At 36.3% G+C, this 19,452-nt stretch overlaps 1 protein-coding gene across 1 annotated transcript; it reads right to left on the bottom strand.

Moving 5' to 3' along the window:
* Window positions 1–145: 145 nt before the first annotated feature.
* On the bottom strand, window positions 146–19,145 carry AASDH (aminoadipate-semialdehyde dehydrogenase). Its single transcript, XM_009700263.1, is given in 15 exon segments — window positions 146–553; window positions 1,594–1,725; window positions 3,074–3,199; window positions 3,762–3,925; window positions 5,021–5,858; window positions 7,201–7,319; window positions 7,864–8,011; window positions 8,013–8,057; window positions 8,606–8,778; window positions 9,233–9,339; window positions 12,114–12,355; window positions 14,741–14,933; window positions 15,690–16,027; window positions 16,733–16,853; window positions 18,916–19,145. Coding segments are annotated over 15 exon segments (3,384 nt in total).
* Window positions 19,146–19,452: the final 307 nt, after the last annotated feature.

The raw sequence follows: 19,452 nt of genomic DNA, 5'->3' as shown, positions 1-19,452 counted from the left end.
CTTTACCTACTCCGGACACTGCCTGGTGCAAAATGCTACCCAAAACGTCTGCAGAGAGCACCTCTTGCCTACAGTAAAATACGCAGAGGTAGACAGCACCCGTCAGTTCTTCATTTACAAATGTAAACAATAAAAAGGAAGCAGCCTAACATCTTAGATGTTCTTTTTTTCCTGTTAGATACAAATCTAGGCAATAAACATAATCATTTCTGCAGCCAACAACAAGCTTTGTTCCCCATACTACAGGGGAAGAGAAAACCTCTCCTGGAAGCTTATCTATTCCTTCTGCTGTTCCACTCTTGGCATTCAGGATCCACACTTTGCCATCTGTAGATACTGCTGCCAAAAGAATTTTGTTCTTTAAGTCATCACTTTGGAAAATGAATGGTGTCCCATATACACTTGAAGTGGCTTCAAACTTCCACAGTAAATTACCCTCCATGTTACAACAGTAGATAAAGCAATCATGGGAGCCAAAAAATATTTCTTGCTTAGTTAAACTGGAGATGCATGGAGATGAAAACACCGGTCCGTTAGTGGAAAACTGCCAAACCTACAGAAAGAACACAGCCACCCATTATCAAAGGTTGTTCACATTATCAGTTTGACAGCAACTGTAATTTTTTTAGTAGACTAGCTGTTGACAGAAGAGCATTTTATTTCAAGAGCATACTAGATTTCAGTGAGGGCTGGTAAATACTTATCAAATTACAAGTTAAGTTTTACACACAGAGTAAGTGATAAAAGACTCATAAAACAGATGTGCAAGAGTTGCTACCTTCTGTGAGGCCCGCATAAAGATGGCCAACTTGGGAAAACAATAATCTTGGGCTGTTGTACCACAATTAGTAATTAACTTTGAGAATTCTGTTCACATGCCATTCTTTGCCAAAAAGGCAAATAATATTCCTTTTGTAATATAAATTTCTTCCGCTCATGTTAATGATGTGCAGATCCCTCCTCAAGAGAGTATCAGTTCTGCAACACTGCTACAAGCAGACACAGAGGAGGGCATGGGCTAACATATTTTATAATCAGAAAAGGCTTAGATGCAATATATATGGCAATTCCTAAGGCAAACAAACAGAAACACTGTCAGTTGTTTTAACACCAGATACAAACCACATTCATCTCTGAGGGTCTAAAAAAATATTTAATTCAATGTGAAGGCTGACACATATTTTGCCAGAATTATGATTTCACATTTTTTGATAAATGCAAACATTCTAAGAAACCTTTACTTCTGAATATTCACCATCTTAGAGAAGAGATGGCTTTAAATACGCCTGAAAAACTCCAAAACCAAACCCACACCATTTCATTTGCTGGTACGACTTGACCATTTACTTTGGATATAAGCTCTGAACTAGAAACTCTGTTACTGCATCAAGCAACTTGAGAGTCTGCAGTTTTGCCACAAACTGCATGGACTACACCAGTTTTTCTCCTTTCTCCTCTCTGCAACTATAGACACTTCTATTTGGTTCACAAAAAGGCATATGTTAATCTTTAAACCTCAGAACACAGTATTAATAAAGCATGTTATTCAGGGTTTTGTGATGAACATAAAAACCCCAACACCACCACTTTTACCTTTTCTCCAGAATGAGTGTAACAATATAAGTTTCCATCCACACATCCAACACAAACGTGCTTCTCATTACAGTGAGGAGAGGAGAAGAGTGGTTTTCCCAGGAAGTTTTTCCAAATCTTACTCCCTGTCACCTGTAAATGGCAGCATGCAATATCTGATGCTTAACACAACTGTAAGAAGCTGCACAAAACAACCCTTTCTTCACAGCTTGACCCAGCCCTTAAGAATTGGGGGCGGGGAGGGGGGAGTAGCAAAAAGAAGCAGACTTCTATCCAGAACGCATACTAGAAGCAAAACTACTCTTCAAATCTTATACCAATGACATGTTTAGTGTTTTCCATGGGATACTCAATACCCTTGTTTCACTTTTCTCTTCCTCCCCTTAGGCAAAATAATAATGATAACACTGTAGTAGTAGTAGTTCTAATCAATGACAGATTCTGTTTTTATTCCATCCCCAGCTCCTCAGTATGTGACAAGGACCAATGAAGGAGAGGATATCTTGAAAGCAAGTCATATTGATTATGTCATAAACTATAAATACTGTAGGAAATGCTGCAACCCACAATCTATGATTGTCACAATAAGCTCCTAACGTAGCCTGCACATTACTATTTTTATAAATAATCACTTGGAGTTACAGCTGGGTTTCTCAACTACCTGTTACTCAGGATTACAGGAAACAAAATCTAAAAAAATAATTTGCTTTTTCTTAACCACAGCCCACTAGAGCTGCAAAACCATACACTGGTTTTCTAACACTAGGCTGAGTATTAGTGAGGAAACTTGTAGTGGGTGGGAGGTAAAGATGGTTAGGGCTGATGCTCTGGGTTGTGTGAGTACAAAAAAATGAACAGCTGCTCCAAGTGACTGTTTTATCAGGCAGGACCAGCTGTAAACCAACAATGCCTCAGAAAACCATGAAATTGCTCCACATCTATCAAGAATGCCACTTCCCCCGTGCAGAGAACAGAATAGCAGTCCAAGATTAAGGGGGACAGCTCTTTAAATGACTATGAGGAGGGAAACAGTAGAGGAATGAACGGGCTTCTTTCTCTATTCTGTTCTAATTTCAGTAAGTTCTGTGTATTTTTTTTTTCTAATCCTACTGTCAAATGGAAGGAGAGGAAAAGAAAAAAAAACAACCCACATCTACAGACATGCACTCACTCACTAGTTTAACTGATAAGGTAGTATATGGGAATGAGAAGACACTGATTCTAACTGTGGCCTATAGTCAGCATGTAAATTCAAGCAAGTCACTTCAGTTTTCTTTATCACCAGATAGCTTTATGAAATACAGGAATTATTATGGTAACCTTGTGTATAATAATGAGGCCCTCAAGTGAAAAATATCTTATGGTAACATATGATCATCTAGTTCCTTTCATCAGAAAGATGATCTTAACTTCAGAAACGCATTTTGGTTTCATTTGAATTTGAGACTGGGATCAAAGACAAGTAAGCAAAGGTACATACTGGGTTTACAGCCAATAACAGTCCTCCTAGTGTAGCAACATAAAGATGATGTGGAAAAGAACTCAGACAAGGAGATGAAAACACAGCTCCACCTTCACAATGTAATTTCCATATACATGCCTTTTTCTGTAAGCACAAGAAAAAAGACAAAAATATTTTCAATTGGAGTTAAAGCAAGACCCTTGAATGTCAAAGCTTATCAAACACTGCATTTACTCAGCAAATACTGGTTAAGAAGTGAAGAAACAATCTATATGCTATTACAGCAACACATATGCCATTGGCTACTTTCTCTTCCAGTAAAAGAAATTCAGCTCATGAAGAGGCAGTATCTGCCCCTCTTATTTTCCATCTCCCTTTATCTACTCTTTTAGAATGTAAGATTCTCTCTCTACCATTAAGCCATAGTTTTATTTCTAGCTGGGCACCCTATTCTGAAACACCCCCAGAGAATTTAATAACTAAGAAACTTAAGATTTGGTTTCAACCAGGACTAGCAGCACACGAATCACAACTGAGACCACCACTAAAACTATTTGCTACCACATAATCCTAACCACACTTCAAGCAGGCCTAACGTGGACTCCTGAGAATACTGACACCAGTGGAGCTTCACCTGGTGTACTATAGATGAGCTCTAAGTTGGATATTTATTCTTCTATACATTAAAGTTAGTCAGTGTTCTTACATAAATATCCAAAGTATACACATGTTGGTCATGTGATCCTATGTAGACTAGTCCACTAGATGGGTCTACAACTGCAGAGCTTTTCACAGTATCTTCTGTGACAAAAGTCCAGTGTATTTCTCCATCACTGCTTTGAAGCACATACACTAAGCCATCATAACAACCTGTGTAAAATAACACAATGGGGAAAAAAGAATTATTATTTGTATTTATGGTGTGATTTATGCTGCTAGCTGCATCACTGCTGGAAATAAATAAGACAACTCACGAGGTACAGTTTCAAAACATTTTCCAAAGCTCCTCCTCTTCTTTTAGCTCAAAGTCTTTGCTGATAGTTCATACATTCAAAGTTGACTGTTCTGTGTGTCCTTTCCAGGTTACGTTTAGAATATACTTATTTCACTGCCTTTCTATCAAATTTTACAGTAATAATATTAGAAGACATGGAGAGTTGCTGAAAAGGGAGAATGTTTTTTTTAATTTTTTCCCTAATTTTCCTTTCTGAAAACAAAGATGCTGAAAGCATAAAGTCTGTATGTTTTCCAGTGAAAACTGAACTGTAGTTCTAGAAACACCTTCAGTTTTAATGAAACATTTAATTTTGTTATTAGAGTAAATAGCAGTCAAAATACTAGCAAAAAGATGGTAACATTAGCTTTGCATAAAAAACCTCACCACCTGGACATCTGTGCTAACCAGTGATGTATACGCATTAGCTAAAAAGATAACACCAAGAGGAATAATGGTAACTCTGTTGACAACAGATATGATAAAGCCAAAAAACTATCCAAACATGTTCTTTACATTCCCAAAAAAGAAGAGTCAAAGCAGATAATTAAACTCTGTGAAAAATAATCTGAGGCACCATGTACTAATTTCTACCTCTATCAATTTTTAAAGACATTTTAAGACTGTATCACCTTTCCATACTTTTAAAAAACCCCAACGGTTTAAAGGTCACACCTTAATCAACCACTAAACAGAAACCGTACCCATTGACTATTCCTTAATAAGGCCTTATTAATAAATTGCCATATAATAAACCACAAGTGTATATGTTAGAGAAGCTCCATCACTGGTTATTATGAAACTTAAATTACTTCTTCCTTCTGTTTCTATTTTACAATAAATTAGTTCTGAAGCAGATATAGAAGTTTACAGATAGGTGTAGATGGAGGACATTCAGAGGTAAGAAATAAGATTCCCTGTCATTCATCAGAAAAAATAACTTAAAATGAAAGCTAAAACAAAAGACGTACCAACAACAATGAAATTTCCACACTTAGATACGCAGGCAGAAGATTCAATACGATCTCCAAGGTTCTTCTCCCATTTTATTTCTCCCAAATCTAGATCAATTGCCTGCATTGCATGCGAGTGAGAGCCAACATACACAGATGCAGATTCTTCTTCTTTGGATGGTATTACAACCAGTGGTGATGCATCAACACATTTTCTTGTATTTGACTTCCATCTTATGCATAATGCCAAGTCTGCTGTTGTTACATGACTACATTCTGCATGGATCTGCTGTGCAGGGCAACAGTCGGTTTTATTCGCCTTGTTCGTAACTGTTAAAATTCTGTTCTCCATTTCATACCCTTGCGCATGGCTTTTCATTATACTCGGAGTCACTAACTGCAGAGAGGATGGTTGCTGTAGCAGTTCCACTCCTACCTGTACTGTATTATTGAGTTGCATAAAAGACTTGGTGAAATTCATAGAAAAAAAATGATTTCCTCTGCTTAGTGCAATAAATGAAATTAACTCTGATGCAACCTCAAGGTCTCTTTCAGATTTCAGTTTAATATATTTACCATGGAATTCCTCTCCAGTGTTCCCACTTAATTTTCTTTTCACAACATTGTCATAATTCATTAATTGGTCTTCATCTGGAAACAGAATTTTACGAATATGTCTATAAACCTCTTCAATCGAACGGCTGAGAATAACTTCAAGGAGTCCAGGCACAGCTTTGCCTACTAGCATCTCAATTTCATCATAAAATCGTAGAGCCTTTAAGGAGTCTCCACCACTGTATAGAAATACCGCATCTTTAGAAATTCCAGTGGCATCACCTAGGAGACCCAGAACAGACTAGAGAAAAGAAGAAGGAAAGAGGTAACATCCATGGGTGTTACACCATGTCACACACATAAAAACTCAAGTTGGGTAAAATCCACTTGAATACCCAGAAGTGTTGCTAAAAATCAACAACTGAGGAAACTCACTACTCTGCAAAAAATAACATGAAACATTTTAGTGCCAATAGAGGTAGTGACGGAACAAGAGATGGGGAGGAATGGAGAAACAGGGAGATACTAGTTCTGTACTACAAAATGTTTTGGTCAATTCCAATTCTGCAGTCTAAGGAATTAAAGCAAACTGTACTGTATTTTTTGCTATTTTCAATCTCGATACCATTTATCAATGACAACTTTGCAGATAAAACATTGATGCCATTTGATAAAATTGGTTTAGGTGCTTTATTTTATTAATAAAACTTATATGAACTGGTATCTTTTACTTCTGAATTATTTAAGTAACCAACTTATCTACCTACTTTTGAAGCTATAACCCCTTCAATTCACGAACGATTTTGGATTTGGCATTGTTACTACAACAAATAGCAATTACTATGTCTCCTCTCACTGCACCCCCTGCTTGTTAAGTCTGGGTATGAAGTCCAAATCCTCTAGTTTTGGAAACCACCTTCTGCTGTCCATAATAGGTCAAGAGTACATCCCATCCCTTTGAGTTATCATTTCTATAGCCACCAATATGGTAAGGATCAGCACAGGCAAACTGTGTTACTAATTTCACTACATTTACTTGTTCAAGTCCTAGCCACAGCAAATTCCACTTTCAGGTGAAACTTGGAAGTCTACCTCTGGGGGAAAAAAAAAAAGTAATATTGTTTGGCATCACATTTCAATACCTTGAAAAACAAGTCTTTAGCACACAAATTTAGAAACAACACAAACAAACAGTCCAAGAGACAATTACGCAACTGTGCCATCTGTTTAAAAAAAGGTTCTTCAATTCATAATTATCTTGAGAAATAAGAAACTCTACTAACACAGTAGCTATTTTGTACAAAGTTTCCATGTCCCAGTTCCTTGTTTCCCTTAGGAATACCTTCTTTGGCATGTGAAGCAGTATTCCAAAAGCTACTGACAGGTTACGTCCTTCCTATGCTAATTGCTTATACCTCACAGCCTGCAGTTTTATCTGATAGAGAAATATAAATGACTCCCTCTTGGCCACTGCAGAGAGACTATATTTAAAGTATTAACTGAAAAAAAAAAGCTGTACTGCTTAATTCTATAGGCAGCTAGAATGTTCTGGCTGCATTAGTCATACTTCTTAAAACTGTTTAATTTCTGACACATGTATAATGATCCACTTGCAAAGATAAAAAGGCAGCTCAAAATACTACCTTCCATAAATACTGCAATTTTTCCCACAATTCCTCTGCGCCACTCAGCTCACTGTCACGCCTTCTGGAGTTTAGATGGTTCTGGTAAATCTTGTTCAGTTCAGACATATCAACTTTGCCTTTGTAGAAAATAAAGTACGATTTTTTTCATTGCTCTTTTAGCATTTACACTTCCAAAACTTGCTCTGCCCACATAGTCACTTTATTCTTGCACACACTCCCTTATTCATACTCAACTGCACCTGTATTTTTTTTTTACCCAGTCAATCAACTACACAGAACCCAGTAAAGTTTTTGAAAATTTACCCTAGCCTCCCACATAATTTCATCTTCAAGGCCTGATCTTTCCCCAGCTGAAGTCAGGGTTCTGTTGCAGACTACAACAGGAATGACTGAGAAAATAAATGTGCGGTGTTAAAACTAAATTGATTTTACCACTACTTTTTGACTCTTGAATTAAATATTATCAAGAAAACAGAATACGTGGTCATGATTTCCTACTAGGAGTTAGATATCTAACCTACATATTTAAAAAGCATGAATCAGGTACCAGGTTTTGTTTAAAAAAAAAAAAAAATTAAAAAAAAAATCCAGAAAGACCCAAACATACAGGAATAGAGACCACTAAAACAAGTGGCAAAAGTACTTAATAGTTTCATTTACCATGTGATGTTAAAGGCAAAGCTCTAATCAGTATAAGCTCATCAGGGACTGCATAAGCTGGTAGCCGTTTCTCGAGTTCTTTCAATGTTTCTCTCTCTTCTAAATCACCTTCGGGTACAGCAAACAGAATAAGTTTTTCCTGCTTTTTACCAGGTCACTGCACAAGCTTCTACCCGACAAAGATCTTCAGCAGCCTGTAATTAAAAAATATTAGTCTTGCTTGGAAATGCAGTTCATCAATGGATTAAAAGGAGTAAAAAACACAATTAAAAAAGTACAGATTTTAAAATTGTAATTATTTCACATTCCTACATAACATCCTATGAAATATCTTCTCTTGTAGCTGAAGTTTGTACTTCTTCACATAAAAATATACTCAGAGATATATATATTATTTGCCTAAATGCCACGAATGAGGTAATAATTCATGAATCTGACATTCAGTCTTGTAAAACAATCACTATAGAAGCATTGCAGTGCAATGCTTAGTATTTTTCAGGTATTTATACAGTTCTCAATTCTGCTGGAAGAAACCATACAATAAAACAGATTTCCAAGAACTCAGAATCGAACTCCTCCCTAAATTATGTGACTAGATTTTTGATAATACACCCTCCCAATTTCTTTTAGACTCCTAAGAGTCATCTGAAAATGAGTAAATATCCATTTCTGATGATAAAGACGTGTTCCTTATCTGTGCTCTTTTGTACTGGCATACTCTACTCACTAGATGTTATATTACCTGCTGCAAACATTCAATATTAAAACGTTTGCCATGACGTTTAATTTGATTGTCTTTCCGACCCAAGAAGAACAACTTCGCATTCTGCACTCTTACAAAATCCCCTGTTTCTCTCATTGTGCCCAGGGGCACAGTTATTTCATCATCAAGAAAGCAGATTCGTTCTTCACCACCTACACAAGAAAAGATTGTGGTCATGTATGTTAAAAGGCTAATTGTAAATGAAAATTATAAAGAGTACTTTATCAAATTCTCCTAAACTCTAACAAGCATTATAAGAAGTACTAAAAGACTATTATCAATGTCCAAACTTCTGCAACTTACAAATTGGGCTATGCACTTAATTCAGTTAATACACAGAAATTACTTCAACTAAGAATGTCAAAATGCATGCAGGAAAAAAAGTCAATATAATGAAGGCACAATCTGCAGATAAAATGATGGTAATTTCCTGTTCATCATTCCAACAACCTAAAATACTATCAGAAAGTTCCCTGCCCAACAGGAACTTAAAATGCTATATTAATCTGTATAGTACAGGCAGACACCAAGTAAAATAATCAATGTATTATTAAAACTCAATCAATTAAGAAAAGTATCTTAGAAGAATAAGAAATATAAAATAACCTATAAATATTTGTCCCTCGCCTTCTAGAACTGCAGAACCATTGGTATCTCTGACCTCAACTTTTGTTCCAAGGAGCGGTGATCCCAAAGGTACAGGGAAATCAGTTCTAAATATGTTAAAGAGAGAAATAGTAAAAATCTTGCCCTTCCAAACACAAAACAACCGTTCCAGAAATAAGTTAGCATACAGTCTTTTAAAAGATTGGAATTAGAGCAAAAGTGGATGCTTAGGGCTTCTTTCTACAAATGTTTCTTCTTTAAAAACATCTCAATTTGTTCAAAATTAAAAACCTCATCAGTGTGCATGGGTTTCATTATCATATACCAAAAAAACGCAGAATGATGGAAAATAAGTCTTGAATGGACTCTGAAATAGCCTGAGAGAACCCTGAGAGTTTCAGCCAGTTTTTAAGTCCCCCAGGTTGAAACTTCCATCAAGTCAACCAAATACACATAACTGCTTTCTAATTCATTGTCTCCCTGTCATACCTATTTCAGGTGTTTGTTCTATTTTATTACTGATGTTGTGGCAACAAGTACAGTTGACTCTTTCAGAAAAGACTGAAATAAAAAAATCTGTAATTTCAATGTCATGTATCTATTATAGACTTCTGTTGAGCTGCAGACCAACTCCTTCCTTTCCCTTTATTCTCTAGCCTCTTCAAGCACTTGCAGAACCTCAGTTATTGAATGTAGACACTATTTCTGAGTGGGAGTAAAGAATAATGTATTTTCTCAAGTAAACCAAAATTTTAGAAGCAAAGTAACTTTAAATAACTTTGGTAATATATGAAGTTAGGCATGGGTTCCAGCTCAATTTCTATCATAAAATATCGTATTTTAACCTAACAGCTCTTGTTCAACTCCTGTTATCTAGGCTGTTGAAACGTCTTTTCTCTGATCAGTCAATGAATTCTTTAACTCAAGTTGACCAAAAAGCAGTCAAATTTTGTAAAATGTGTATTTCTGCCAAGTGAGAATCTCCTCCTTTTCCTTCCTCTGGTCAGCTTAAAAATATAATTACTTGACAAACAGGTATGAGAAAGGATCCCAAATGTGTCTGGCCCATACCATGGGAAAGTCCGAACACAAAGACAAAACCAATTTAGAGTAGAATTTAACATCACCAAACAAAACCCCAAGAGTCCTACATATACCATAGAACAGCAAAAATAAAAGACAAACAACACCCCATTTGGACGTTATTATTAAGAGACTTGGGGTTAGACATTTAATTTTGCCCAACTTACCTAAAAAACAGAAGGGTGCAGACCACTAAAGCACTAACTTTGTGCTGATTTCTTTCATTTTCTGGTGTTCTCTGGAAACTCTGCCAGTTTTCATCATTCAGCTAGCAAAAATAAAACCCCACGGTACTGCAACTGTCCTACCAATACATAAAATTGTCCGTCCTGGTTTTGTTATATTTGGGGCTGCTTTCTGTAAAGGAACCCTAATTCCCTTTGCAATGAGGCTTAGAGGGAACAGGCTCTGAGATGAAGGCTGGGAGACAACAGTCAGAGACTATAAAAACTTCCATCACTCTAAATGCACCTCTGGAGCACAGAAACTTTGAGTAGAAAAAACAGTTTCCCTGAGGAGAAGATAACATTTGAACTCAGAGAAACCAGAATGAAAATGAATTTTGCATGAGAATTTAATAACACTTTATGACCATCCACCATTTTCATTTTTCAAGGGTTTAAGTACCAGGTTAATATATTACATTATTTGTCCAAAACATCCCATTGCATCAGGCACATCTAACTCAAGTCACGTGTATAATTATCACGCCAGGGAATAATTACACATTTCAGAGAGCAAATGAAACACTGAGCTAACTGGAAGTACCTTTCACAACCTTGACATTACTGCAACTCTCTTTATAAAATACAATGAACAAAAAAAAAAAAAGTCAGAAATTACATGAAAAATGGCAGAGTGGTAAATGCGGAAAAGAAAGTACTTCTGGAAGTCCAAGTAAAATTACTGTGAGACCTTGGGTGAGCTACCTTGGATAAATTTCTGTCACCCATACTAGACAACTATCAGTGGGATCACACGCTGAATAGTATATTATACAATATTAGAAAAAAAAAATAGTACCTAGTCTCCATTTAATCGATTATTTGTGGAGTTTTAAAAACTGTAGGCAAAAGTACAGTAGCAGTAAGAAACGCATGTATATCTGCTGATTACATTTGAAAGTAATCTTTGAGCATTTTTGCTTAAAATAAGTAAACCTCCGAAGTAACATTCTGAACTTGACAGAGTTAAGCTATAAGTATATCTTTGTTCCAAGGCTATGACTAAGAGTTACAGACCCCCATTTCTTTACTCTCACTGACAGCTCTGTCAGGTTTCTCCTCTTTGAACATGCAAGATCGCACTGGAAAAGTCTCACAACGAGCAAGAGTATGGCTAACTGCAGTTACTAGCAAATTGGGTAGGAGCCATTTGCCTGCAGCAGTGCAACACTGATTCAGTACTGCTACATTGTCAGAGACAGTACACCCGGGGCTAGGCTACTCCAGGTTCAGCATGCGGAATCACAGGCTGGAGGAAGAGGTCTAGATACAGAGATAACTGAAAACAGAGACCATCACGACACATTATGTGAAACTTAACGGGTCTACAAGTAGACAGAATTTCAGACTGCAGTTCTGTCATTCAAGAATCGTTCATCGACTTTTAACTGAGGGGACTGCATTGGAGCAAGAGAAAATGGATTAGTCTCTTTCTACATAAAAACCAAATGTAAATTCTACCAGCATAAACACTCCTGAGGACTCAGTAGCCCTGGAAACAGGAGACCGAGGTTCTATTTCTAGTGATTTTCATCATTCACATGCCAAGTCATGAAAACAGTGAATTTTCCTACCTAAAATCAGCACTAAAAACCTCTTCAGGAATCTTGTAGCAAGTGGCCCAGCTTGACACTTCAGTAATACCATACAGATTAAAAATACTTGTTTTGTTCTCCTTGTGCTTCCAACTTTTCAAGAGATTCAGTACAGGAAATGCTTCACCACCAAGGGCTAAGACACGAAGTGAAGTATTTGCAGACAACACTGTTGATTTAATAATGTGAGCTCCAAACCTTCTGAGAAGCGTTGGTGTTGCCTGAATGAAACATATTAAAAAAAAAAAAAGGTAAGAGAAAAACCTGTTATATTTTTCCAGTATATGTGTACACCTCTTTCTGCTCTATCATATCCACCGCATAGCTATGTTGTGGATGTACTTAACAATCATCTACTTAAGGTAGATGGCATCAACCACCAGGTACCAGTACAGATCACGCTGGTGTTTTGCAAGATTTTGTTTCTTACGTGAAGCCTTTAATGAGTACTATCAGCACCAATCTGTGCTCTTCTGCAGAATTTCTTCTTTACTTAGATGTGTTATGGGTTCCCTGTTGTGTCTCAGCTATTACCTCAAGTGTATACACATTAGTTCTTATGTTAATTACTTTGAAACAGAAAGCAGCAAACACGGTATTCTCTTGATGTTATACTGTTTGAGGCTTTTTTCCCTTCATTGCAGCATGTTACAGCAAGAATATAAGCATACATCTGATTAACCTGCATACAGAACATTTAAAGACCTTTCCATACACTAAAAATCCCTAGGATGCCAGATTCTGGGGTGTTCCCGATTTGTGTAAACACAACAGTTTACAAAGATTAGTTTTTCTGAAAGCTTTCACATGACACTCTAAAATGAGCAAAGGAAAAAGAAAAAAAAAAAGAGTTTCCTTAAATACAAATACTGCTATAAAACTATTGGTGATGTAGAGCCCTTTCACTGAAGGGAAAAAACAGCAAATCATTTTAACAGACACTTCACTCTCATTCTTGCCTACTTTTTCTAGTAAGAGGACTGGAAAATTAATGGAATTATTTCTTACCAGGTTATTTTCTTCTAGTAATAGATGAAGACCATCACTTTTCAAATGATCATTTTAACTTTAGTGAATTATAGCGAGGAAAAAAAGAGGGAAAAAAATTACCCTTCCCCTCCCTCATAATCACTTTTCGGATTTCTCAAGTCTGCTCAAGCAAGTCAAGAGGGGAAGGTAATGTCTTGCTATAATTTAAGAAACATCATAAAATTATTCATCATCAGTTAAGCTATAAGGAGAACATTTTTGTCACTAATTCAGCTGAGAAGCCCTTCCTTCACTGATTAAGACAATGATCAAAATATCACAAAATCAAACTTTTCTCAGAAAGACATCTCAAATACCTTCATTCACCAAATTTTGCCTTTCTCTATAAATGCTTCAGATGCTTAAAAAAATATATGTTAAAGAGACTCAAAAAACATACTTAAAAAATCTTGCTAATAGATTGGAAATTTTTTTCTAAAACCAAGCGAGCTAAACTGATCCAGAAACTTGTATGTCATAGGAAAATCTACACCACTGAGATTTACAGCAATCATAACAAATAAAAAAAAAAGGCAGAAAATAAAAGTACAAAATATTTGTAATCAGTGGATCTTTTCTGCTGTGGAATCTTCAGCTAACTACTCACTAATCTTAAATTTATACCGTACAATCTCAACTACCACCATTCCTCCAAAAGAAAAGGAAATCTCAGCATTTATATGAGTGCAAATACTTCAGAATTACAACATTAATGACACAGCAAGGCTTAGGGTTTGATTTATCACAATTATTAGACTAATCAGACCATACTTGTTTTGTTCAAACTCGGTTACAAGTGAAATCTATTTCTAGCGACTCCTCTTCCTCCACACTCTGATTTAAGTTTCTATACTCAGTTAACAGTTTTACAAAATACCTCATTACACTACACGGCAAGGGCTAGGCTTATTCAGCCATACTGGATGCTTAAAACTTCAAATAAGTTTTCAAAAAATGAACTTTAAAACTATTAAAATTGAGTTCATATAGGAGATGATCTATTCCAGGACATAAGGGGCACATAAAGCCTCCCATAAACAGGTGGCCTGAAAACAGTAAGTGTTGCTGTGGAACCAATTATTCTCTTGCTTTCATTATTGTAAAAAACAACAAATGTTTTATCACCCTATAAATGGCACTAGTTTAGTTGTTGTATTTTTTACTACAGAATACCATTAAAACTTGCAAGTTGTTTATAAGGAAAGGCTCTAAGATCAAGCCCATTAAGAATTGCTAAAAATGTCTATAACAGGTTACTCCACTACCAGATCTTTGGAACTAACTGCTTAATTAACAGAATAATTTAATTAAATCTTAAGAATTAATGGTTTCTTAAGATGAATGTTGGTTTTATCTTTAGTTCATTGTTTTCTGTCACAAAACGTTTGAGGCTTTGATCAAACGGTAATTTTCTAAACAGCTAACAGTTTACAGCAAAAAGGGTAGAATGAGCTACACCTTCAAGGAAGAACGCTCCTGTTCTATTATCGTTAGTGTCTAGACTAATGAAAAAGTAGTACACATGAACAAAGGTGAGAAGCAAGACACTGAAGACACTTATCTTGGGTGTTGCCTACCTGCAACACTGTCACATGGTGATGGTGAAACAGAGCAGCAGACAGCTCCACCGGCATCATTTTAATAGTGTTTGGTACTACAAGAATAGAGGCACCGCTTGTCAGAGCAATGAACAATTCAACCACAGAGGGGTCAAATGTCAGAGGAGAAGCCAGGAATAGCGTATCATCCTGTGTGATCTCAAATATGGATCTAAAATAAGAAAGCTAGAAATCACAAATCTGATGCATGTTGTTAAAAACATTTCCAAACTAGAAGATCAGCTCAAAAGAAATGTGCTTTAGCAAAGCTAAGCTCTTAAGGGCTGCTCTGAATATACAGGCATATGGGGGCCAGACAATTTGAGCAAGAGCTCCAGCATCAAGACTGTAACTACTGATTAAACTAATGAGGTCCTTCACAAAGATATCCACCACATTATACACCAATATAGTATGCTAAAGGGCATATTTCAACTAATAGATGTTCATAAAAAAAAAAAAAAGGTATTTTCCTTAATAGATTTTTTTTTTTTAGAAAGGATTAAATGAAGCAGAAACAAACCTACCTAGGTAGCCTGAAAAGCCATTAGGACTTAAAAACTACAGAACACAGTAAATATAACTGTGAACAAATAATTAATGTTGTTATCTATTTCTTTTCAGCCACAAGCCAGAATACAATACTTACAGCAACAGCATATTGTTTGAAGTACACCCCTCAAAAATTCAGGTAAAGCCCCATTTAAACATTAAAAAGAACAGTTAGAGACACAAAATTTTATATGATACTGTTTAGAAATAAAAGAAGCAAAACACAAATAAATCTGAAAAGGCAGGGAAGGAGGAAGAAGTGAAGCAGTGTTAGCAAAAACCAAAACTGCACTCCTCTGAAGTATTAAAAAAAAAAGAGTCCCTAAACGTCAAATTTGTAAAAACATTTAAAAGGAAAACTGGCAACCACACTTACTTAAGATGCTGAATATTTGGCACTATACATTTATGAGGCACTCTGACTATTTTGGGGATCCCTGTAGTTCCTGATGTATGCAAGATGTACGCTAAAGCGTATTTCTGGCCAACATCCATGTATCCTCCTTCTGATGTTTTTACTTTGGTTTGATCTGGGCAAACGGTATATCCCGGCTGTGAGTTACCCATAGATTTGAAAGGTTCATATTTACTTTTCACATCGTCTACTTGTGAATTTAAATCAGTGTTGCTCGAGCTTATTTGGAAGAGAGTTAAACCAATATGATCTATTGTGGAAGAACAATAAAACCAACCAACATGGGACATCTGGAATTTCTGTAAGAGAAAATAAACAATTTAAACAGCAGAACTCAGGATGCACTGTTACTGTTCTACTGTACGCAATGAAATATGAAACGGCATTTCATACAAATAAGATGTGATTTTTCATGCACAAGACACATCACACAGTTTTAAGCTCATGTATTTTTATATATCAAATATGAGTGAACACAGACTTTATAAATGCAAAATAAACAATTCTCTGAGCAAATAATGAAAAGAAAGGCGAAATATACAAAAGAATTCTGCAGAAGACAAAGAACTCTGAATTGTAACTAGATCGTCCAATCTTGTCTATTCCCTTTGCAGTGAGTGAAGGTGTAAGATTTGGGAGCAGTTGGACAAAAGGAAAGCAAATAATTAAATGCAGGAGTTTTTTTTCAACTACTGCAAAGATCTCCAACTCTCAATCTTGGCATACTGAGGAAGTCTGCAAAAGTCTTGACAAGTCTGGAAAAATCTTCCAATGCCAAGCTTGCCTGGACAACACTGTAATAGAAAAGTAAGGCAATTTTTTTTGAAGAAGAGGAGAGGCACTTTGTACTTCTAAAGATGTTCTTTTCTGAACAAAAAAGACAACCTCTTGACATGAAGAAATAAAACAACCCCATCCGAGCTTATTAAAACAGAATACAATCTGAATAGCTACACATTTCTAAATTGCCCTTTAATGCTTCCTGTAGAATCCTGAGCACTTACATTTATTATGTCATTCTCAACGAGAATATACTGAAGATTGGTTTTCTTCATGAAGTAAGTGGATAATGGTGGTGGTGCATCTGGATCAATAGGAGAATAGGCAGCTGGAACTTGAAGGATTCTAACAAGACACAAACGTTTTAAACTTATTTAAAAAAAGAAAAAAAAAAAAGAAGAAAATCCTCTTAAATTTCACTAACATTTCTTTTATACTTTTATATAGTATATATACTTTTATAGATCCCAGAGCTAGAAAACGTAGTCGTGACTTTTAAAGATTTTGTTGGAAATAAAGTAGGAAGAATAATCAATGTTGCCTTTTGGTATTTTACAGCAAGGAAAAAGATTAAAGCTAGATGAAAACATTCAACATTATTTCTGGCCAAGCAGGTTGGTGATGACAAAGGTATCACTGACATCAACAGCACCATATTAAAAGCATCTGTTATTTAATAGGTACAGAAATACAAGCTTTTCATTTATACATATATAATATGTATAAACATATTTTAAAAAACACTATAAGTCTGCACACTGAAAACACTTTCTGTTCTCAGTAGCCTAAAGAATCTAGCATAAGAAAATCTGAGCACGTACTGGAATTTCTTCCCTAACAAACAAGCAGAGGAACACGAAGTGTCATTGTGCTGTCATTCACTGCGCTTTACATTGTAGCGCGTCCTCCACAGTTGCTCACTACAATCCCGCCCTCTAGTGGCTCCCTTTGGTAAAGACAAGCTCTGAATTAATGCCACAAAAAGCCAAGACGAGTAAGAGGCGATTAAAATATGAACGGTTCCCATAAATCTTCACATTTCTTCTAAGGCTGGGTTCCCATGTACAATTAGTTAGATTTCCTCTTTGTGCACTGCAGTACGACGAGATCCAGAATGAAGGCTTGGAAGCCGCAGCATTCTGCGCACTCCAATAGCCACCGGTACCAGTAAGCACCTCAGCCCGCCCTGCATCATATATAGCAGTTGACTACTCAGCAACGATAGCTGTAAGAATCAAAACGCCCCAATAGCTCCCAGTCATACAGCAAAAGAAAACTGTGTTGCTGCTCTGTTCATTGGGATATAGGATAAATCAGGTGGCAAGGGACCTCAGGATGCCTAGCCCAACCTCCTGCTCAAGCAGGGCCAGCTGTGACACCAGACCAGGTTGTTCAGGACTTTATCCAGTCAGGTCTTGAAAATCTCCAGGGCTGCTGCCTGCACGACATCTCTGGGCAACCTGCTCACGGCTGGAGTGGGGAAAAAGCGTTTCCTGATCAGTGAGAAAGTTCCTCAGTGCTTCTGCCTGGTTTATGATTACAATGCTCGCTCACTCACTTCACTGAAATCTTTAAACTCAACTGTGATACATCTTCTTGTGCTATTGTGTACTATGTGCGCTGTGACAATGGGAAAATGCCAACACAGATCATCCCCCTAGGAAGGGCAACAGCTGCTGTATATACCAGCTGAAGAAAATGTGCTTGTGATGCTGCAATTCTGTATTACATCATAAATGCAATTGATGTAAAAGATACGTATATAAATGATATAAACATTAGAATTCATCAGCAGAAGTAGGATTTTTAAAATTGCTGAATTAATGTGAGTGTTGAGATTACAAACATTTCAATTTCCTAGCCATTAAATAATCAATGTCACTTTAGTGCTGCATTGCTCATTACTCTTTTCTACAATATTTGTAATGGAACTTTAACTGTATACCCATTTAGCTTACAGCATGAAATTTGTTTTCATTCCATCTTTTTTTTTGCTAGCAAGACAAGACTACATTAAAAAACTTGCATACTCCTTTTTTGTATAGATATATTTATTCTGTCAGATCACCTCCATTTTTAAACAAGCACAACAAAGTGATGTGCGGACACTAGTCATTAATTTTTTACATTTCTATGAATATGCTTAATCACTTTTTAAAAAGAGGATGCAGTTACATACACTATAGATCAATGAACTTCACATTCAAAAAAACTTTAGCAGTGGCTTTTCAAAGGATTATAATACTGCCATCTTTTTTCTTAAAGAGTGTAAGACTCCAGTCCCTCTTGACTGTATTACTCTGGTATTGCTGCATTTTTGTTATTAAAAATATGAACAAACTGAAAATTTACTTTAATAGAGATGAGCCTTAAAAAACCCCAACATTGCAAGCATTCAAACCATTACCCTAAGATCCAAGACGGTAAGTTTATTCCTGGATAGCAGTAAAGGCCTATTTCACATTTTCCTTGCTGATCACAGTGTCTTTGAAGGAAAGCTGTTAATTCCATGGCAAGCTCAACCACCGTCGCATATGTGTAGAAAGTTGGAGGTTTGTCATTGCATTCATCAAACCAAACCGCTTTTCTATCCGAGTACAGGCTAGCTGCCTGATGTACCAGTTCCTGAAGAGCCATCTCAGCTGCACATCTCCAATCCCCCTGAAAGATTAACAAACCAGACTGCACTGTTACCTCCTAACTTCTAATACTTCAGCCAAGTTACATAAGCACACAAAACACTAACACGAAAGAAAAAAAAATCCTCAGTTTTTTTTTCACCACACCTTATACTACAGAAGTGTAAAGTGTAATACTTTTATCGTTTGCCACGGGTCTTATCCTAAGGTCCAGGGCACAGTAATTCACTGAGCTTCCGTTGCACAGAGGTAGTTTGTTCCTCATCATTACACTTTTATTTTTAAAGCTGCGCACAACTGAATTA

This window comes from Cariama cristata, unplaced genomic scaffold (assembly GCF_000690535.1).
Source record: "Cariama cristata isolate BGI_N322 unplaced genomic scaffold, ASM69053v1 scaffold2160, whole genome shotgun sequence".
NCBI lineage: Eukaryota > Metazoa > Chordata > Aves > Cariamiformes > Cariamidae > Cariama > Cariama cristata.
Note: the sequence above shows the minus strand (reverse complement) of the source record. Positions and strands in the feature narration are given on the sequence as shown.